The sequence below is a fragment of the Labeo rohita genome, chromosome 5, assembly GCF_022985175.1.
Source record: "Labeo rohita strain BAU-BD-2019 chromosome 5, IGBB_LRoh.1.0, whole genome shotgun sequence".
In the NCBI taxonomy this organism is placed as follows: Eukaryota; Metazoa; Chordata; class Actinopteri; order Cypriniformes; family Cyprinidae; genus Labeo; species Labeo rohita.
The window spans coordinates 44,721,924-44,745,274 of record NC_066873.1 but is presented as its reverse complement, the minus strand read 5'-3'; the positions used below and the strand labels follow the sequence as shown (position 1 = coordinate 44,745,274).

The 23,351-nt window shown below is 33.9% G+C and overlaps 1 protein-coding gene across 1 annotated transcript; it reads left to right on the top strand.

The window, feature by feature from the left end:
- Positions 1-4,056: 4,056 nt before the first annotated feature.
- Positions 4,057-20,773, top strand: vkorc1l1 (vitamin K epoxide reductase complex, subunit 1-like 1). Its single transcript, XM_051109702.1, has 3 exons — positions 4,057-4,333; positions 10,353-10,462; positions 15,503-20,773. The coding sequence occupies exons 1-3, from the start codon at positions 4,143-4,145 to the stop codon at positions 15,727-15,729; spliced, it is 528 nt and encodes a 175-aa protein (XP_050965659.1). The 5' UTR covers positions 4,057-4,142; the 3' UTR covers positions 15,730-20,773.
- The last annotated feature ends 2,578 nt before the right edge of the window (positions 20,774-23,351 follow it).

The window sequence follows — 23,351 nt, the reverse complement described above, 5'->3', positions numbered from 1 at the left end:
CCTTGAGACTCAGTCAAACTTCCCTTCTATGTACTGTATTTCTAATCCATTCAAACTCATCTATCTATTTCTAATCTATCTATCTATCTATCTAGCAACTTGCTAATCATGCTATAAACATGCTAGCAACTTTGCTAATCATGCTATAAACATGCTAGCTACTTGCTAATCATGCCAGAAACATCTTAGCAGCCTGCTAACAACTTGCTAATCATGCTAGAAACGTGCTATCAACTTTGTTAATCATGTTAGAAACATGCTAGCAAACTTCTTAAACTTTTTGAACTTTTTCAAACTTTCTAGTCCAGCTTTCTCAAGCCAACTTAAAGTTTGTCTTGGCAAACTTTTTTATCTAGTTATTATTCTTCTTCTGAGCCAAATTTCGGTGTCTGTCTCCTCCTAGAGCTTTCAAGCTAGAACCACCAAACTTGGCCCAGACCTTCAGACTGGTCTGACTCGGTGTGCTGTATCTTTTCAGACTGACTATCAAAACCACCAAAAATCCCATAGACTTGCATTGACGAAATGTTCATATGAGCAACACTATTCAAACTCCAACTGACAAAATTCAAATCTAAACTCCCAGAATCCCTTGAGGCTCAATCAAGCTTCCCTTCTATGTACTATTTCTAATCCATTTAGACTCATTTAAGCTTCCACTCTAATATTTCTAATATGTCTAATCTGTCTAAATCATGCTAGCAACATGCTAGTAACATGCGTGTTAACAACACGTTAGTAACTTGTTAATCATGCTAGCAACATGCTAGTAACATGCTAATCATGCTAACAAAATGCAAGTAACTTGGTAATAATGCTAGCAACATGCTAGTTACATGCTAATCATTCCGGAAGCATTCTAATAACATGCTAGTAGGATGCTAATCATGCTAGCAACATGCTAATCATGATAGAAAAATGTCAGCGACGTGCTAGTAACATGCTAATCCTGCTAGCAACATGCTAGTAACATGCTAATCCTGCTAGCAACATGCTAGTAACATGCTAACCATGTTAGAAACATGTTAGCAAGATGCTAGTAACTTGTTAATCATGCTAGCAACATGCTAATCATGCTAGAAACATGTTAACAACAAGCTAGTAACACGTTAGCCATGTTAGAAACATGCTAGTAACATGTTAATCATGCGTGAAACATGCTATCAGCATGCTAATCAGGCTAGAAACATGCTAGTAAATTGCTAATCATGCTAACAACATTCTAGTAATTTGCTAATTATGCTAACAACATGCTAATCATGCTAACAACATTGTAATCAGCCTATAAAAATACAAGCAACAAGCTAATCATGCTAAAACATGTTAACAACATGTTAGATCATGCTAGCTGCTTTCATACTTTTACAACTGCTTCAAACTTTCAGGCTAGGCTTTCGCAAGCCAACTTAAAGTTTGTTCTCAAACTTTACTCATCTAGTTTTGTTTTGCAACTATTTCACAATAAATAATGTTTAATAAAAATTAACAAAGTATTGACATGATCGCTTGCGTTTATTTTATATATGTAAGTATAAATCTGTATAGCGTAGTTCCTGATGTTAACAGATCGCTTTTGCGTGTACATTTCAGTGAATGTGCATTCATCTGTGCTGCGTTTCCATCCAATGGCAAAAAACTTCTAAAGTTTATATAATAATCCATATTCTGGTTGTGTTATATAACTTTTAATGAGACACAGATCCAATGGTTATATAAAGATGGTTTACAGCATGTTAACACCCATTTCTATCCTGCATCTTCCAGCTGTTTGCACGTTAAGGACTTTTGACAGAAGGATATAGGCCTGTTTAACAATTAGATTTGTTAAAACATGTTTCGCATTCTTGGTTAAAGACTTTTGCCTTTTTGATAGTGGACAAACTCAGAAAACTGAAGAAGCACGTGTTGTAATATAAAATGCAAACGTGCTGGAGCAGAAAGCAGCCACGCGGTGGCAGTGTAGTTTTATTATAGAGTGTAACATCAACCAACATGTCATTGTAACTAAAGTAGTATTTCAGACTCTATTTAATGTCTGTTGCATAATACAAAATACAGTACAATTTAGGAAAATATACAACATATAACATACACTTGAATATAACATCACCAGACCAAATAGTGCAAAAGCAATATTTGTCAGTGCACCCAATAAGCCTATATGACACGTTATAAATTATATATTTTAAGATTGAGTCATTTCTTTTCTTATGCAAAAATACAGCCTATTAAAAATACAGAAAAATAGTATTATTGTGAAATATTATCATTTTAAATAACTGTTTTCTGTGTGAATATATTGTAAAATGTAATTAATTTCTGTGATCAAAACTGAATTTTTAGCATCATTACTGAAAATATATATGTATACACACTCAGATGTTCAAATGTTCGGAATCAGTAAGATTTTTAATGTTTTTAAAAGAGGCATCAAGGCTGCATTTATTTGATTAAAAATACAGAAAAAAACAGTAATATTGTAAAATATTATTGGAATTTAAAATAATGGTTTTCTATTTTAATATACTTTAAAATATAATTTATTCCTGTGATCGAAGCTGAATTTTCAGCATCATTATATGTATTTATACTGCTGCTCAAAAATACAGAAAAACAATAATATTGCAAAATATTTTTTGCAATATAAAATAATGGTTTTTATTTTAATATACTTAAAAATATAATTTATTCCTGTGATGCAAAGCTGAATTTTCATCACTCCAGTCCCAAGTGTCACATGATCATTCAGAAATTATTCTAATATGCTGATTTATTATTAGAATTATCAATGTTAAAACAGTTGTGTTGCCAAACATTTTTTGGAACCTGTGTTACTCTTTTTTCAGGATTCTTTGATCAATGAAAGGTAAAAAAATAACAGCATTTATTTAAAATAGAAAGATTTTCTAACAATATAGACTACTGTACAAAAGTTTGTGGTCAGTTAATTTTTCTTTTCTTTTTTTTTTTTAAAGAAATTAATACTTTTATTCACCAAGGATGTGTTAAATTAATAAAAAGTGATAGCATAGATTTACAATGCTAGAAAAGATTTACATTTTGAATAAATGCTGTTCTTTTCAACTTGTTATTCATCAAAGAATCCTGAAAAAGAATCATGGGTTCCAAGAAAATATTTAGCAGCACAACTGTTTACAACAGTGATCATTGTAATAATAAATCAGCATATTAGAATGATTTCTGAATGATCATGTGACACTTAAGACTGGAGTAACAACTGATGAAAATTCAGCTTTGCATCACAGGAAAAAAATATATTTTAAAGTATATTAAGATAAAAAAAAAATAAAAAAACATTAATTTTAATAGTGCAATAATATTTCACAACATTACTGTCACAACATTTTTCTGTATTTTTGATCGAATAAATGCAGTCTTGATGAGCATAAGAGACTTCTAGCATTTACTTAAAATAAAAATAGAATGTATTACAGGTTCCAAAAAAATATCAAGCATCACAGCTGTTTCCAACATTGATAATGTTGATCATGTGACAGTGAAGACTGGAGTAATGGCTGATAAAAATTCAGCTTTGTGTTAAAGAAATAAATTATATTTTAAAGTATAATAAAATAGAAAACTATTATTTTAAATTGTAATAATATTTTACAATATTGCTGTTTTAAATAAATGCAACCTTGATGAGCCTAAGAGATTTGTTTAAAAACATTAAAAATCTTACTGATCCCAAAACTTTTGAGCGTCAGCTATATAGCCTTAACAATAAATATAATATTATACAATATTACATATTAATTTGCAAAAATATGTTGCATTCCTTCTGTTGCATGATGGCACTTTCTCATCATATTATCTCAAGCAAAAGCTCTCTGCCCTTTTACATGCGGGTGTGTAATCAGAGTGCAAAGGGCCGCACAACAGCCAAAAATCTGTATTATGATCAAGGCCCCCACTGACACAAGAATGGCGAGACGCCCGATGGACACACCCCCGCTTTACAGACCACGCCCTCGTTAAAAATCAAAAAGGTTAGCAACGCCCCCTGATGTTGTGACACGTCCCGACGCTTTTCCACGTCGCCCGCCCAGCCCAGCTCCCGCCGCGCGCCCAACGGTTGAGGCAGGGGAGGCTGCGCGCGCTCGTGCAAAGGCCGGGAAAAAATGGCGGCGCCCGTCTTGCGAGTGTCCACCCCTCGCTGGGAACGGATAGTCCGGCTGCTCGTGTGTCTCTCAGGAATTCTGATATCCCTGTACGCATTCCATGTGGAGAGGGAAAAGACCCGCGACGCCAATTACCGCGCCATGTGCGACCTGAGCAGCTCCATCAGCTGTTCCAAAGTCTTCACGTCCAGGTGAGAAAGAGTGTCAAAACCTAGTGAGCTCCCTACCTAGACAACGTCTGCGGCTGTCAGAGGCGCTTTCGAGCGTTCGAAAACAACGTTCTGACCCTTGTCGAATGCTTTAGGACAATTTAGGATCGTTCCAGAATTTGAATGCGCTTGTGACGGTTTGAAAGTGCTATCTAGTTAGGGAGTTCCCTACGTTTTGACACACAGCCGGAGAGTCGCTCCGGGCCGCTGACCAACTGAAAATGTAAAAATAAACATCCGTTTTACATTTATAGTATTTTATAGAAACGCCTCTTGGTCTGACTCAAATACAAACGTAGATATGAATGAAACGACGTAATTTTAAAGCTGTTTTCGAACGTGGCTTTTGTCTAATGAACGAAAACAGTGCGATAGCAGCTAATGCTAACAGTGCTAATGAGTGAATGAGCTCCATACCAGTACGCTGAATGTCGTATACTAATAATAACGCACATATACGTCTATTTGTTTTAATGTACTGGGCTTGACTGTGCACTCGAGGTGACATCAAAGCTACTCATTTATTAGCATCTTCCGGTAACTGACAGCTCATCCCTTATGTGAGTACAACAGGCTGTTTCATACCTGTCAGAATGTTCAGTTTTCTTCATGTTTTGTGTAAGAAGTTGAATCGTTTATTGATGGATGAGTCTGAGAGGTGAGTTGAAGAAGGGAATTCGTTGAGTTTGATCACTAAGGGTTCAACTTTGTTTTAGTAACCTTTGAAATCAGTGATTTATTTCCTGATTTTATTACTGAAGGATCCACCCTTACACATCATCAGATCATTGATGGAGTAATTTAGCAATTATTTTTAGTGCGCAAGTTATCCTGATGATATTTAGTATATGTAAATATATATGTAAACACACACGTATGTATGTAAATTAGTATGTATGTAAAGTTTTTGTTTACATATGTGTGTGTACTGTGTATATATAAATACACACATGCAGTATATATTTTGAAAAAACCTACATGTATTTACATTTAATATTATATATGAATATTTTTCTTAAACATATACATGCATGGGTGTGTATTTGTACATACATAATAAATATACACAGTGCACACACATTACGCAAAGAAGAACTTTTTTGGGATGCTATTAATCATTTGACAGCACTAATGTAAATATATATTCATATATACACTAAATGTTAATATATATATATATATATATATATATATATGTGTGTGTGTGTATGTGTGTGTATATATGTGTTTGTATTTTGTGTGTATATGTATTTATATATTCATATGTACACCAAATATAAACATAAATGTATGTATTTTGTAAATGTGTGTGTGTATATATATATATACATATATATATGTATGTATGTAGACAGAGAGAATATTGTTTATTCATTTAATTTGTTTTACTTGTACACTATATATTAACTTTTCTGTTTAAATGCATAGTAAATATATTGCTAATTTAGTGTTTTTAATTTAATGTCTATATGTATTTATATATTCAGTAAGATCTATATATGCATTAAGATCTATACATCATCTAAAAAATAAATAAATAAATAAGCTTTCCATTGATGTTAGGACAATATTTGGCTGAGATACAGCTATTTGAAAATCTGAAATCTGAGGGTGCAAAATATCAAAATATCTGTTAAAAAAAAAAGTTGTCCAAATTGAGTTCTTAGCAATGCATACTACTAATCAAAAATTAGTTTTCTTATATTTACGGTAGGAAATATACAAAATATCTTAATGAAACAATGTCTTTACTTAATATCCTAATGATAAAAAAAAAAAATCAATAAATTATCACCCATACAATGTATTTTTTGGCTTTTGCTACAAATATACCTGTGCTACTTAAGACTGGTTTTGTGGTCCAGGGTACACTATTTGTATATTTATACACCTAATATTAACACACACACACACACACACACACACACATATATATATATATATATATATATATATATATATATAATCAATAAGAATGTAAATTTGCAGTTTAAAAGTCCATTTTCTGGACCTGTTTTTCTCTCTTGATTTGAAAATAACAAGTCCACTTTGATGCAACTTGTTTGTTAAAGCGCATAAAGGGAAAAAAGAGGTTGATATGGTTTTCAGGACAGTCATGTGAAGTTCACTCTCTTTCAGAAGAACTTTATTTGAAGTAACGCTGATGGAAAACAATCACATGTTAACTGAGATCATAGCATAGATCAGCTGTGCTAATGGTTGATTTTTGGATATTTTCATGGAAGATTATTAAGATGGCATAATACAGACGTATGTGTCTTGCAGATCTCTTATTAATAGAGTCTACCACTTTATCTGTGAATCTGTGGATGTGCCCACTCATCATGAAATAAATAGGACAGCGTCATATATCGCACTCATTTATGTTATTACCATCAAGCGTAGATAAAAAGACTGTGTATTTGCATGTTTGAGTTTATCGAATTGCTTTAGAAAGCTGCTGATTGTGTTGTTTGCTCACAGAGGGCCGTCTGATAAAGCAGGCGGTCTACAGGGAAAATAATCAAACAAAACTCCAGCCGGGTGAAGGTTTTCAGGAACGTTACATAATCAGGCTTAAGGTCTCGCTCTTAAAGGGAACCAACATTTATAAGACTTTACCATGCAGCAGAACCGACTTCAGATAATCAGACGGCTCGAGGTGATCGAGATCTTTTGCCACTATGGTTTTTGGCACTAATTCGGTCGCGAACGGTCGCTCTGAAGGGAAACTGCACGGTACTGATCATTGAGTATTGACTGCGATGCTATCTAAAGGTTTGTGAAGGTTATTAAATGTGTTTTCTGCCCTGTGGAGGAGAGAGATGTTATTTTGTGCTGAAAAACGTAAGACAGTGTATATATATCTCATTTCATCTCATCTCATCTCAATGATTGGAGTTGCCAGACAAGCCAAAGATAGAGTCAAGATTCATGCCAGCATCTCGCTGCACGTACGTAGCTTGTTTGATACAGTTTCAGAACAGTAAACTTGTATTTAAAGTGCATATTTAAAGTATAGTGAAATTTAAATGGACCATAGAAAGCTTGAAGAAACAGGCATGCTGACACTAAAACATAGAAGAAAACAGTATTAATTTGGTGCATGTATTGGTATCAGAAATTGAATTTACTACATCATTGTGGAGAGCTAAAGTCTGGTTCTGGAAGTAAAAAGCCCATTATTTTCTCCATAGAGAAATTGTTTTTATCAATAATGTTTACAGAGAGACCTACAGTGCCATTCTATCACACCGTCTGATGTAGAAACCACAAATTAGATTGATTTTAATGTTCCGAAATCATATTTATAAGCCAAATTCCCAGTGAAGAACTACATTGCCCATAATCCCACACAGAGATCAACCAATCAGAGCAATCGCTGCTACCGTGGCACTTTTAAAAAGCTTTGAAGACCATGTAATCCTTAATTCTTAGCCTTTTGAACTAGTTATATGCATACTGATTATATGCTTTATATTTGATTTTATATTATATTATTGCTTTCAATTTTTATGTTGTTTATATATATATTCTGTTGTTGTTTCACAAATCAGTGGTTTTGCACTTGTTCAGTATGTGGTTTAGTTACACATCCGTTAACCTTTTTCAATTTGATTTGCATATTATTTTTTCTGATCAACATTGTTGTGATTCATCTCTGAGCTGGTTGGTTTAGTTTGATGCTTACAGCTAGTTATTGAAATGCCTGCAGTAAATGAACAGGCAATGTACGTTATTGTTCCAGTTATTTTTCCACAGTCCTTTGTTTTTATTTTCTTGCATGTGTTGCCATACTGTATACTGTATATGTCTCGTGAGGTGTTTGTCATAAAAGTGAAGAATTTATTATGCATGTCTGGTATGCAGACTTTACTTGCTAGTAATCATGAGTCCTCATGTTTTTGTTGTGTTGGAGTTGGTTGTGTTAGTTTCGAAAGGGTTTTTATGCAGGAACATCATAGAAGAAACATTTTTGGGTTCCTTTAGTGTAAAGAACATGTTCATAATCTAAAGAACCATGTTTCTTTATGAAGAACCTTTTGTGCTATGGAAAGATTCCATAGATGTTAAAGGTTCTTCATGCAACCATTGATGGCAATGGAAAAACCTTTATTTATTTATTTATTTATTTATTTATTTGTCACTGTGTCCATTTGTCATTCAAAAGTCAAACAGGGTCATTCCATGTCAACTCAACCGGAGGCCCCTGGCTCAAATTTTTGGTTTTGCTAATATTTTTTTTCTAAAGAAAGATAGACATGTGTAGTGATAGAATCCAAAATATTAAATGTCATGAATGAATATTGAATTGAGTAATTCACTATTTTATAAAATGGCATTTTTGACCTGAGATTCAGAGCCAAATTACAGGCGGTTAAAAACTGCTTCAGAAAGACACAGTGATTGGTAGGTCTGTTAGTAAAATCTGTTAACTTTAGCAATCTTTGTTGCATCATGTGCCAATGGTGACCATTCAAATGTGTTGAAACAGAACTTTTCAGGTTTTTCTCCAATGTTTGCATGCCTTAACCCAAGAGGTTTTAAATATATCTTAATGCTTGCTCTTTTAGATATTGGGTCTTAACAAACTTTTTCTTTTTTTTTCTTTTTTTTTTTTTTTGGACATCTTCATTTTTAAGGCCCTATATGGTTCCGTTCCAGAGATGATGGAGTTTCAATAAGGCTCTAATTTAAAGTGGTCAAAAACCAAATGTAGGCCACTTTGCAAAAGTATGACACCCCTAACCCTAAAGGTGAAAACTCTCTACAAAACAGTGGATTACTCAGTAAATATTCATCCATGACATTTAACATTTTGGCTTTCTAATCACTATACATGTCTATCTTTCTTCAAAAATATTAGCAAAATCAAAATTTGAGCTGGAGAAGTTGATTTGACATGGAATGATCCAATAACCTTTGATATGAATGCTCATCGGAGTAGTAATGCATACCAAAGACAACTGGCTAACTTCATACATATTCTAAAGAAAATATCAGTCCTGTGTGTTTGCTTTGCTTTTGTCTGGTCTCATTGAAGGAACGCTGTGCTCACTTATGCTTACTTAGACAACCTGCCTCTTCGTTAATTGAACTGTAGCTAGTAAAATGAATGAACATAATTAAGAAAATATCAATGCAATGACCTGAAGTTGTGATGCAATATTGCTAGAAACGGAATCATGCATTATTACTGCATTATTATTTATGTAGCACACATGAAATACTTTCATTGAGAATGCTGGGACATATGGTGAAGACTGGGCATGACCTCAGGTGTTTGGCAGCACTAGATCTTTGACAAATCCATTGGCAGGAAGTTATGAAACGGAAGCTGCTCTCCAGTGCTGGGTTACACACCTTTTTCCTCTTCAGGGTTAGTTAATAGAAAAGGGTCAGACTTTTCAAACACTTAGAGACTGATGTAGGAATCTGATTCCAGCTCTACATGAACCATAACTGGAATTCAGTCACTGTGTTCAAGTTCACTCATAACGTCATAAATAGTGTTGCAATGGATTAAGAGTTTATCAAATGAACTATCTTGTCCATTTTATTGTTTAATGTTAAAATCGGTCCTGTTTAGTGATTGTCAGCAAAACTTAAGGCCCAATAAAAATAGTTTAGTTATGCAATTTTAATACTGAAAAATATCAAACATTTGATCTAATATTTATGTATGCTGTTTATGTTCATATGCTGGAATTAGATGCGACTGGAAACCACCACATTTCTCTCTTGTTATAATTTCAAACAATTTGGGTCAGAAATCTCCGTTCGCACTGATAAAAGGAAACTGTGCTGCTTTTTATAAGCTGCTGTCTTGATCATTGTATGATTTGATTTAGGCCAAAAATTCTGTCATAATGTGCTTGTATTCCCTCGAGAAACCTAGAGCGCTCGCACATGATATTAGTGTTTATTTTTAGTTCTGGTGTCTCATGTTGTCTGATTTCTGGTTCTTTACTGTTTCTCTGTTTGTGTTTTGTTTCTGTAGATGGGGTCGAGGATTTGGACTGTTGGGAACCATTTTTGGGAACGACAGTGCAGTAAACCAGCCAAACAGTGTCTATGGAATCTTGTTTTATATCTTTCAGCTGTTACTAGGTAAGAACAGCATCAACCGCATTGATCAACAAATGATGACGGTTTGACAAAAATTGATGAGAGTAAACTTTATTATGATTTTTGAATAATTGAGACGCCTTAATTTACACAAGAACACACATGGTGTCTACAGCTTCTCAGTCTACATTTACCAATGAGTAACTGTTATATTTCTCTCTCAATGTAAGCCTATTTGTGAAACATCTGATAGTTCACATCAGTTTGTGTAGTGTACAGTGTCTGGCAGTAGCCAGAGATGAATATTAACACGTATCATTTCCTGAGACGGATACTGTAAGGGATGTGTGAGCGGGTCCGGTTATAGTAGGAACATTACTGTCTGTAATCTAAAGCGGTCTCGCAGACCTTTGAATTACAACCCTCACTTGTCCATGTCTGTCATCGCTGACAGCTGAAATCTCTTAGCATTTCAGTGCGATAAGGCACAGGTCAAGCATTCACAACCTTAGTTTAACCTCACGACTCTCGTGTCGTGTGCTTCTCTTCATTTGGACAGCGTTTAAGTTACTGCTGTATCAGTTTCTCTTATGTTTGCCATTCCCTTCATCTGGGTTAATATTGTTAAACAAAACTATACTAAAAACATTCAATTTAAATATAGCTAAAATAAATATTTTATATATAGGTGGAAAACAAGCTAAATGAATAGTGATTGACCGATATTGATTTTTTTTTTATAACCGATAACGATACCGATAATTTGCATAATCATGTCCCCGATAACCGATATGCAGAACCGATATTTATTTACTGTCATAAAGTAAATCAGTGACTGAGTGAAGTAAGTCCATACTTCACTTTGGTTTTTCCTCCTTTCAGTCATCTTAAAAAGTGTTGAAAATTAGCAGTCTTTCATGTTAAATTTAAATTCATTTTACTAATTACAGCAAAGCAAGAAAGTAGGCTATGCTTTACCTTTGCACGCCGTTATGTCGGGTCTCCCCTCTCTCAAAACTCAAAAACTCAAAACACCCACAAGATGGTGGCGTTTATCGGCGTTTATCGGTGAACCCGATATTACAAAACCGATAACCGATTATGGTAAAATACTTAAATATCGGGAAAAATATCGGTAAATCGATATATCGGTCGATCTCTATAAATGAAAATTAAAAATGTTGTCTTGGCAACAAAATTAAAGCACTAAAATTACTAACAGGAAAGTGTTTGTACTAAAATGAAACTGAAATGAATATAAATTAAACCTGAATGGAAAAATAAAAAAAGACAAATTACTAAAAGTTAAACGATTAAAATGAAAACTAAAAATATAAAAAAATAAACACCAAGTCAAAATATGATTAAGATCTGTAGGAAGTATAGTATAAATGTTAAAATAACACTGGTCTATAGAGGTGTGCAGAGGTTGATGTTTACAAGATATAAGCATTTAAAACTTAGTCTCTCACTTCCGCCAATATGGAGCAACAATTTTGATGACATCACACTGCACTTCAGCTTGTCATCAAACTTTCTGTCCAATCAAATGCGCTCTAGAATCCGAAACATCCCGCCCCCTACACTATAAATAAACGTTGAAGCTGCAGCTGGGATCGGTCACTTGTTTACAGTGTTAGCATTTTCTGTACTGTGAAATGGCATGTAGTGCTCAATGTAGGCGATAGGGAACGATTCAGACAATGTAAATAAGCTTTCGATTGGGGCAAATGAGGTCTGGTTTCGCGTTGTGTCAGGCGAACCGCAGCAGCGCACGCAGTCTACTACAGACGTTGGCTCAGGTCCAAAGACGATATCGCAGGGAGCGGAGGATATGCGCATATATTAAACACTCAAAACTACACAGCCACAGCATGATTATGATCACTGTTTTGTTTTAGTAAGAGTTTCATACTGAATCTAGAGAGTAATCTATTAGACTGTGGCTGTCATAAGCTGTCAAATGCGGCTTTACCTAAGTGGCCAAGAAGATGTAAATGAAACGCTATTGGCTATTTTAAAAAAGGGGGGTAGGGCTGATCGATATGTTTTCCTGTTTCAGTTGAAATTACGTCACCACATAGAATAATGCTGCGTGTTTCAAGGCACTTCAGTGGACCTTTAAGATCCCCTGTCCAAAAATTCTGGTTTAGGTTTATGTTTATCAGAAATGACTGGATGCTTTCTTAATCATATGGATGCTAAACGCAACCCTTTCATTTTTTTTTTAGCCCAAATTACATTTTATTTAGCATAAAAATGAAGAGCTTTTTGCATTGTGACATTTATTTTCATAATTAAGCACATTCCCTTCACTTCTTATTTCTGTTATGTGAACGTTTGAAGCATTTAAAAATATATATGTATTTTTTTTTAAAACTGTATTATAGCAATTACAGTATAGTAAATAATTAGTAAAATCCTGTATTAAACCAATTTAAAACATCCTAACACATTACAGTAATGCAAATTTGGGGGAAAATGTGCTTAATTGTTAAGAAAATGATGTAGATGATAGTAAAATAATCTTTGTTTTTGATGAAATGTGACACTGTAATAACTTTAACCTGAATTTTTAATAGTCCTGGTAATTCACCACATTTCTTTTGATATATGTTTGTGTATTGCAGATAAAATACATTGTTTAAATTCTGAAGCGTGTATAAATAATACAAGCATTTGATGTATTACTTTTTTGCTGATTTAAACAAAAATCATAGTAGTAGTATCACCTTTGGGGAAAAACTCATAATTAAAACATTCAAACACATTTCAATAATGAGAATTTGGGGGAAATTTGCTTCATTGTCATGAAAATGGCAAAAAAAAACAAACAAAAAAAAAAGTTATGTATGATAATAAGAGCATTAAATAAACTTTTTAAATTCATCCCCCTAAAACCTCAACCTGAAAAATTTAGGCTAAATACACATTTACAGAATCTAGTCAACCTCATTAATTGCTTTGACTGGTCAACCATCCTGACCTATTCCTGCACGCATGTCTGCCTCAGAATTTCCCATTGCTTCGTTCCTCAGCGGTCATGTGGGCTTTGCTGACTCAAGTTCTTCTGCGTGTTTGGCTCTGCTGATCTGTCCTCAGGTTCATTGTGCTTCTAAAACTGGACACAGTCAAGTCTTTCTTCACACTATTGCAGCACATTTGCATAATGCCAGCGTGCAGTTCGTTCTCAGAGTGACGGACGACTGCACCCATGGAACCGTTTTGCACTTTCCATAATCTGTTTTACATTTTACTGTACAGTTTCTCCGCTAATTTTCTTATCGATGTGTGAATGAACGGTCAGGCCGTTGAATTCATGACTCAAAAGAACGGCTCTAGTCTTTTTTTAAACTTGGTGGGCTGCATTCTAAGGTGGCAATTTAAGACGGCATTTTTGCACTTCTAATGTGATACGGCAAATCAGGTCATATAAAGTAATTCCCAAATTCTGTGTTTTCTGTTTACACTTTTTCTGGATTCCGTATTAAGCTTAGACACTACATGTTTTTTTTAATGCACTGGTCAATTTTCAGATTTTCCTTCCATAACTTGTCTTGTTTCATACTAATTGAACGCAAATGTACAAAGTACACATTTAAGTGTTTATTTGATTACACTATGAATTTGCATCTGTAGATTTCAATTCCAATACATATCTTTAAAGAGTTTTTTTTCTCCACTAAAGCAGCACTTACATATACCAACATTTACAGTTTTATTCCTTCCAGTTTTATCTATATTCTGAAGGTTTTTATTGAAGGGTTTGTTTATATATATTATTCGACTGATTTTATTATTGCGCTTTATCTGTTTGTGTTTGTAGATTTCAATTACAGTACATATCCTTAAAGACCGTTTTCTCAAAATGAGTTCGTTTTTCCACTTCAGCAGCACTTACATACATCAAAATTTACAGATTTATTCCTATATGTATTCTGAAGGTTTTTACTGAAGGGTTTGTTCATACATCATTTTCCTGGTTTTATTATTGCACTTAATCTATTTGTGTCTGTAAAAATTTAACTTTTACCATATTTACATGGTGGTGTCTTGTTTTAATTAAATTTTAATAAAAAAACCTTTTTATTTTACCTTATTATTATTATTATTATTATTATTATTATTATTATTATTTATTTTTTTTTTTTTTTCCAAACTGTGTTGTTGGTTGTTGGTTTTATTTTTTTGGATTCTGTGTTGTATGGTTTACTACAAATTTATCATTAAAAACAGTGTTTCTCAAAAAAGTACATTTTAAAAAAATCAATTAATTGAAAATGTAGCAACTTCTTTACAACATTACATTGAATTTTTAAAAATTAAATAAACTACTGCACAAACTACTGGTTTATTGTATGAATTACAACGTGGATGATTTAATTTTTTTTATTTATTTATTTTTTGTGAAACAATATTCTGATAAATGGTATTATTATTAATAGTAGTAGTTGTGGTAATAATAGTTTGAGAATACTAACCAATATTGTATTTCTATTGTAATTTTAAGTTAAACCAATTTGTATTGTATTTGATGATAATTTTTATAAAATAAATGGTGAAATGCTTGTGAATTAAGATAAAGTTGACAAAAAACTGTCGTGGCTTTAAAAGGCTGTTGTCTGTGTAGACTACACTAGGTACTGGAACGGATCCCTCCTGTCTAGCCTTGAACCAGCAGACATGACAAAAACATGAAGATGTTTTTAATTTCTGAAACCTTGCCGTATTGCTCGTTTATGTTATTTATCTCCATGACCCGAATCTCAGATAGCTCTGTCCTTGTCTGCACCGTTAAGTGTGTGATCCGTTTGTCCTGCTCTGCCCTAATGAAATTTCAAGACTATGAATAGCAAGACTGTGCCAGCGTGTGTGTTGAATGCCCTCTGTTCTGGAGAAACGCTCCCTTTTCTGAAGGGATCAAGCAAGTGATGAGTAGGGGAAAGGTCAAGCCTGAGTCATGCTCCGCCCCTTCTTACAAGCCACGCCCACAAGTGTATTCATGTATATTTGATGCAGTAGTGAGCTTTTGGCAGTGCTGTTGTCGCTTCAGTGCATTAACCGCTGTGTGTGTATGTGCAGGTTTGACGGCCAGTGCGATGGCTGCTCTGATTCTCATGACCACGTCCATCGCATCAGTGATGGGCTCCCTCTACCTGGGCTACATCTTGTACTTCGTCCTTAAGGACTTCTGCGTCATCTGCGTCACCACGTACGCACTGAACTTCATCCTGTTTGTGCTCAACTACAAGCGACTGGTTTACTTGAACGAGGCCTGGAAGCAGCAGCTCCAAGCCAAGCGGGACTAGACACACAAAACAACAACAACAAGAGTATAGAAGGATAACAAATCATCCAACACGTGGGGAAAATGTGACCTCTGAAAAATTTGTGACTTGCCACCAGGAGACCTTGCTTCCAAACAAATGTTCATTCTGTTGTGTGTGTGTGTGTGTGTGTGTGTGTGTGTAAAACGAAACAAAAAATTAAACAAGGAAAGAAAACATGTATCTTTAGGGGCCACAGATCACAGGTTTATTGCATTGTATTGCAAGGAAGGATTGGAAAACAGAAACACAAATCTTTGTCCGCTTTGATTTCTTGTTGGTTTTCTTTGTTCCCCGAGATGAAAATGAGGTTGCGCTTTGATCGTGAGAGAGAGAGAGCAGTCAGAAAGCACTTACGAAACAAACAGAAGAGGGTGTCCTTTCCCTGAGGAATAAAATAATGGAAAAAACAATGTGAGAAATTGTTTACTTGAATCCACTGGGAAAGTCGCTGCTCTTTCGGAGCAGCTGATTCCAGCGGGACTGAATTTAAGGGTTTATAAAGGCTAAACACGAATGATCACGAGGCAGAGATGATTCCACAAAAATGACGTTTTACTATCATTGAAAACGAAAAATAAAGTGTAATTTTTTTTATGTTTACAGTTTTTTTTTTTTTTTTTTTTTTTTTTTTTTTTTTTAATTGTTTTGGAAGAGGACCACTCATAAAACACAGAAGAATGTGAGCTGTATGTGTGTAGATCAGATTTGTCTGTGACTACTTTTTTTTTATTCGTTTGTTTTGCAGTTCTGTAAATAGCTGCCGCAAAGCAATATTCCAGACTAGTTTGTGTTTTACCGTTGAAACATTAAAAAAGTCCCAATCTACGGCATGTCCGTCACTTCCAATGAGTGCTTTCAACAGCGATTGTGCGAGTTGTTCTTCGTGCAAGTGTTTAGCGTTTTTCTCATCTTAAGGGGGTCTTGATCCAGATTAAATGCTGCATTTGTCGTGTTGGAATTACTGTAATTGAGATGAAGTTGTAATGTTGTCAGACTCAAGAATTATTTATTTCTCCATCAGTGCTCATAACACCCAATCAGGACTTGTTTTTCAAGGAATACTTTGGGGAAAAATGAAAATGTCCTCTCCAGATGAGTTTGGAGAAATGTGTCATTGCATCACTTGTGCACCAATGGATCCTATGCAGTGAATGGGTGCCGTCAGAATGAGGGTCCAAACAGCTGATAAAAACATCACAATAATCCACACCACTCCAGTCCATCAGTTAACATCTTGAGAAGAGAAATGAAACAAGTTCATCATTAAGATGTTTTTAACCAGTGTTGCCAAGTCTGCGGTTTTCCCATGGAATTGGGCTCCTTTAACACTGTTGCCACAGGTTGTTTTTCATGTCCGCAGGTTGAAGCGACCCCAATAATGTGATATTTATCTCCTGGAATGTGAATTTTAATGAGGACCCCCCTCTTGAAGTCTAGTTTTGTTGTGAAAACCTGGCAACCCTATTTTTAACTTTTAACTGTTGCTTCTGGCTAAAATACGAGTCCTAATGTGAAAAGGTCCATTTCCTGTTGTCTCTCACATTAAAATCCATTTACATATGTGACCCTGGACCACAAAACATTTTCTGAATAAACAAGCTTTTAATTGATGTATGGTTTGTTAGGATAGGACAATTTTTGGCTGAGATACAACTGTTTGAAAATCTGGAATATGAGGGTGCAAAAAAATCTAAATATTGCGAAAATCGCTTTTAAAGTTGTCCAGATGAAGTTCTTAGCAATGCATATTACTAATCAAAAATTATGTTTTGATATATTTACAGTAGGAAATTTACAAAACATCTTTATGGAACATGATCTGTACTTAATATTTTAATGATTTCTGGCATAAAAGAAAAATCGATCATTTTGACCCATACTATGTATCTTTGGCTATTGCTACAAATATACCCGTGCTACTTATGGCTGGTTTTGTGGTCCAGGGTCACATATTTGTTTAGAGTCTGTTTTAGACTGTTTTGGCTTGGTGCTTGATCTATGCAGATTTCTCTCCTGATTCAGACTGGTTTAAAGTTAAAACATCTTTTCGTACAAACATGCATCTTTTGGCATCTCAAGACATTAATTGATGGACTGGAGTGGTGTGGATTATTGTGATGTTTTTATCAGCTGTTTGGATGCTCATTTTGACGGCACCCATTCACTGCAGAGGACCCATTGCTGAGCAAGTGATGCAATGCTACATTTCCCCAAGAAGAAACAAACTTATTGTTAACAAACTCATCAGAAACTCATAATTTTGGTCATTCCAACAAACTCAGATTGAAAGGGACATTAGGGATGTTTTCAGTAGACTACTTTTTATGGCTGGTATCATAAGTAATATACTAAGGTTTCCCTATAGAAGTAAACAAATGTTTCACCCTCTCCCAGGTTTCAACACTTTGTACTTGAGTTTTTAGGTCTATGTTGTCTTTGTGTCAAGTCCATCATACTCAAACTTATAGTTTCTTATCATTTTTGTGTTTAGTTGGTGATTTTCACATGAGCTGCATCTACTGTACTAGTTTTTTCTAATGTACCCCACTTCTGTTACCCAGAAACCCCTCAGCTTGCTGTCACCTTGACCTTCCCATGAAATTATGAGTACCCACAATTCTTGATCCCCTTCACCTCTACCTCTCAGTATTTGTCTCTAGCTGTTTTGATGTTAACGGATGCAACAAAAAGTGAAAACCTGCCAGTCTATCTTTAAGTTTTATTTGCAGTCAAAGTGTGTCAGTTTTTTCAGTGTATGCATTTGGATCCACAATCTCACTGGTATGCCTAAAAACCAAAAGGTTTTTAATTGGCATTGATGATTCTTTAAAGAACCTTTAACATCCATGGAATCCATTCCGTTATTCTTTATTGTTGAAAAGAGGTTTTTGGGGAACCAAAAGATGGTTCTTCTATGGCATTGCTGTGAAAAACACCTATTTGAAACCTTTATTTGTATCAGTCGTATTAGACGTTGAAAGTCATTGTTTTGTCAGTTCACACAGTGAAAACTTGATCTGAATTTACCAGCTATCCAACCCAGTATTGCACATACTCATCAACATTTTCTAGTGATGTTGAGCTAATTTCAGTCTTCGAATGGCTATTAGATGTGCTTTGTGTTGATGATAGCAGCTGCTGGAACATGGAAATGTGATGGGTTGTTAAAGTTAAGATAAACAAATTGAACCGGCGTAGTGAACTCGAAACAAGACGAGTGAAAGTGAGGTTGCGAGCGATTGATCTGCAGACTGTTAGTGTCGATTGTTCAGTTGACAAAACATTGAAAAGACGTTGTTTACTGGAAAACATTAGACTTTGTTTCCATTCACAACATTTTAAAAATGGTTTCCACCCGAACTAAACTCTACGGCTTGGTGATGTTGAGTTATTCATTGACCGGTTGGTTTAATTTATTGACTTTCTTTAGTTTATGATGCTTTTGTGAAGCACAATGTGCAGTTGCTGTCTTTGTCTGTGTGGCTGAACTTGAACTAATGTGTTTTCAGCCAAACTTGAGAACAAATCGAAAGGCGGTTAGAGTTAATGTGATTAGTACATTGTGTTCTGTTGGTTTTCTATATTTCACGCAAACTAATTATGATGCCAGAAACATAATTTCTCCAATTAAAATCAACACGAAATAGTGTTGCAACCCTTTTTACTTCAAAAATGTGACGTGTTTTAGTGTGAAAATAGATATTTATTGTGAATTGGATTGTGGAAGGGATCTGACTGTGTAAATATTTTTTATTAACCAATAACCTGAGCAACATGAGCTTAAAAGTCGTTTTATGTGCGTTTCAAGTTGTATGTTGGAGGACGATTACAAACATTGTGTTGTGAATTGTTAGAGTAACGTTCACTGCAAAAAATGATTTTTTTACTCAGTATTTTTGTCTTGTTTTCCAGTACAAATTTGAACATTCATAAATCAAAATACATTTACTTGAAGCAACATGTGTATTGTCTGCCAGTGGGGTTAGAAAAAAAAATACTGGCAGATATTTTTTGTCTGTTTTAAGCAAATGCTCATTTATTTCGATACTTTGTTTAAAAAGCAAGACTCATTTTGCTTTTTAAGTAAATGTATCTTAATTTAAGAATGTTTTGTAAAGACAAAATACTAACATTTTTTGCAGTGCGTTAAGAAAGCAAATAGTTTTGATTTTATGTTGACTTAAGGTGACATCTAAGGCTTTTGGGAAAAAATGATTTATCACATATTAAATTTACGTCTAATTCAAATGACGTGGAATGATAAGATCCCCCAAAAATGATGTAAAAGGGTTGCCTTCACAACGTTAAATTCATTTAAAGTGCCTTCTGTATGTCCACTGGCCTTGGAGTTTGAAGTAACTACAGCTTGGCTTGGTTCAAATCTGTCTGCTTTACCTCTGTTTGGGTAAGTTAAGACAGAGATCGGTGATCACTGAAATATCTGCGGTGTTTATTGTCTCATAACTCACCTTTAAAAAAGCAAAAACTGTAAACCTAAATGCAGATGTGTTTCATAAAGCAGTTTGGTTGTTCCTTCACTCATCTTGTGTTACTTCTGATTAGTTTAGACTGCAAACACAACATCTGTCCTGAGAATCGTACCTTGTGAGTTTCTAGTAAATAGCATTTTTTAGTTCATTTTTATTTCCTGATGTAATTATCGGGCGTCTTGATGACGGCAAGCCCCTGTAGATGTACAGACTGTTAACGTTATAGCTATTTTAGTAGATAGACGGATGTGAGAAACGGATGGATTGGAAAATTCATGTTTGGCGTCGGTTTTCATTTCCAGTCGTACCTTTTTGGGGTATTTTGTTTGTGGAAAATAAAGTGTTTGGGTTTGCTTCTGTATTTGCCAAATATAAGTGAAAAATGCTGTATTTTCTTACATGGATGAGGTGTTTCGGTGAAGGACGTCGGAGGATTTCTGTGTCTGGGAATCAGCTGGAGGAGACACTGCAGTGAACATGAACGCGTGTCATTGTTGTGTGGATTTGATCTGCCATTAAAACATTCCCCCAGACCTCTCTGAGCCCTTCTGTCCTTTGACCTCTGACCTTATGAGAGAAATGATTGGCTGTACTGTGTTGAGAATTGGCATAGACTGTTTGGAATAGCATAGTTTGATACTACTATTATATACTAAGTATACAGTACAGTAAAATGTTTGCATGCAAATTATTTTGAATGCATGAATTTAAGACATTTTTACGACTAAGCAAAGAAAATTTAAGGAATTAATTAAATGAAACGCTATACGTCAACATGGTCTCTATATAAATGTTTAAAGAACACACAAGGATAGAAATCTCTTTCATTTTTTTTCCAAATTCAAATGTTTCTGGTTTTAATGATAAAATTGCATTTTATTAATCAATATCATGTCTAATCAAAAATTTTTAAACGGCAATTTATTAGCCTAAAACTAACAAAAATCTGTATTTTAGAACACTATGAAATATTTTAATAATTTAATAATTTTTCTCAAATTTAACTTTATTTATTTAATTGGTTGGTTGGTTTGTTTACCAAATTGTGTTTTCCATTTTAATTTTTCTGGATTGTAAAATAAACATGGTAATAATCAAAAGCATCTAATTAACTGGATTCATATAAACTTTGCTTGTTTATTTATTTTACAATAATAAGGCCCTATGAATTTTTGATCCCCAGAAATATTATGTATTTTAATTTTTCCTGGTTTTAATGGTGAAATTAAATTTGATTAATTAAAAAGCATGTCTAATTAATTGTAACTTAATGAAATTTAATAAAGGTTTTTAAACAGCAATTTATTAGCCTAAAACTAACAAAAATCTATATTTTAAAACGCTATGAAATATTTTATTAATTTAATCATTTTTCTCAAATTTAACTTTTATTTATTTGGCTGGTTGATTTGTTTACCAAATTGTGTTTTCCATTTTAATTTTCCTGGATTGTAAAATAAACATGGTTGAATAGTTGTAAAATAAATAGTTTAATTACATTTTAATAATCAAAAGCAACTAATTAATTGGATTCATAAAATCTTTGCTTATTTATTTTTAATAATAGGGCCCTATGAATTTTTGCTCCCCAGAAATTCTGTGTTATGCATTTTAATTTTTCTGGTTTTAATGGTGAAATTAAATTTGATTAATCAAAAAGCATGTCTAATTAAATGTAATCATAACACTTGTGCAATTTAACAATAGTTTTTAAACGGCAACAATTATTAGCCTAAAACTTCAACAAAAATCTACGTTTTAGAACCCTATGAAATATTTTAATAACTTAATAATTTTCTCAAATTTAACTTTTATTTATTTATTTGGTTGGTTGTTTTGTGTTTTCCGTTTTAATTTCCCTAGATTATAAAATAAATGGTTTAATTAAATTTTAATAATCAAAAGCATATAATTAATTGGATTCATAAAAACTTTACTTGTTTATTTATTTTACAGTAATAGGACGCTATGAATTTTTATTCCCCAGAAATTCTGTTACGCATTTGAATTTTTCTGGCACAGTAAATTCCATTCCATTTATGTTAAAAAAAAACCTTTAACTACTAGAAAAAGTAAAATGTTAATTTGAATTCAAAGTATTTTTGTTTTGTTTTCCAATGCAAAAGACTTAAATCAAGATGCAAAGTGACAAAATAAGTCTTGTTTTCAGAATAAAGTTTGATTACACCAAGTACATATGTTGGTGCATTTTTTTTGCAGTGCATGCAACATTTAATGCCATTTAATTCTGCTCCAATTTAAGTCCTTAATTTGAGGAAAGGTGACTTTTTAAGACCCTCAGAAACTGTCAAAATTTAATCAGAAAGGATGCCAGAAAAGTGCCAGTTCCACTGGAAACTCATCTGGAAATCTCAAGTAAATGTATCTTGATTTAATAATGTTTAGATTGTACTGGAAAACAAGACACATTTGCAGCGTAGTTTTGTCACATAGCTCAATTTCTGTAAATAATTAATTTAAAAGTTTTCTTGTGTGCTGCCAGGGCAGACTGCGTGCATTTATTGATTTGAAAGTTCATGGCAAGACATTCTTCATTTTCTACAAAAATGTGCATCACTTTTTCTTGAGCTTATTGTGCAGGTTTATTTTTCTTAATTGGCTTTACACAGTCTTAACCATAAACATTGCAGCATAAGTGATTAGTTCACTTCCAGAACAAAAATGTACAGATAATTTACTCATCCCCTCGTCATCCAAGATGTCCATGTCTGTCTTCCTTAAGTTGTAAAGAAATTATGGTTTTTGACGAAAGCGTTTCAGGATTTTTCTCCATATAATGGACTTCTTGGGGCCCCGATTTTGAACTTCCAAAATGTAGTTTAAATGCAGCTTCAAAGGCTCTAAACGATCCCAGCAGAGGAAGAAGGGTCTTTTCTAGTGAAACGATCTGTCATTTTTTTCGAAAAATAAAAAAATGTATACTTTTTAAGCACAAAAGGCTCTGGGATGCGCTTCAACGATGCTACGAATTAGTGATGGGTCGTTCTTGAACGATTCTTTCATTTTGAACGAATCTTTAATATGACTCGGGAAGAACGAGTCGTCTTGGGCAGTGATTCGTTTAGTGGCGCATGCGCAACATCCTATTAG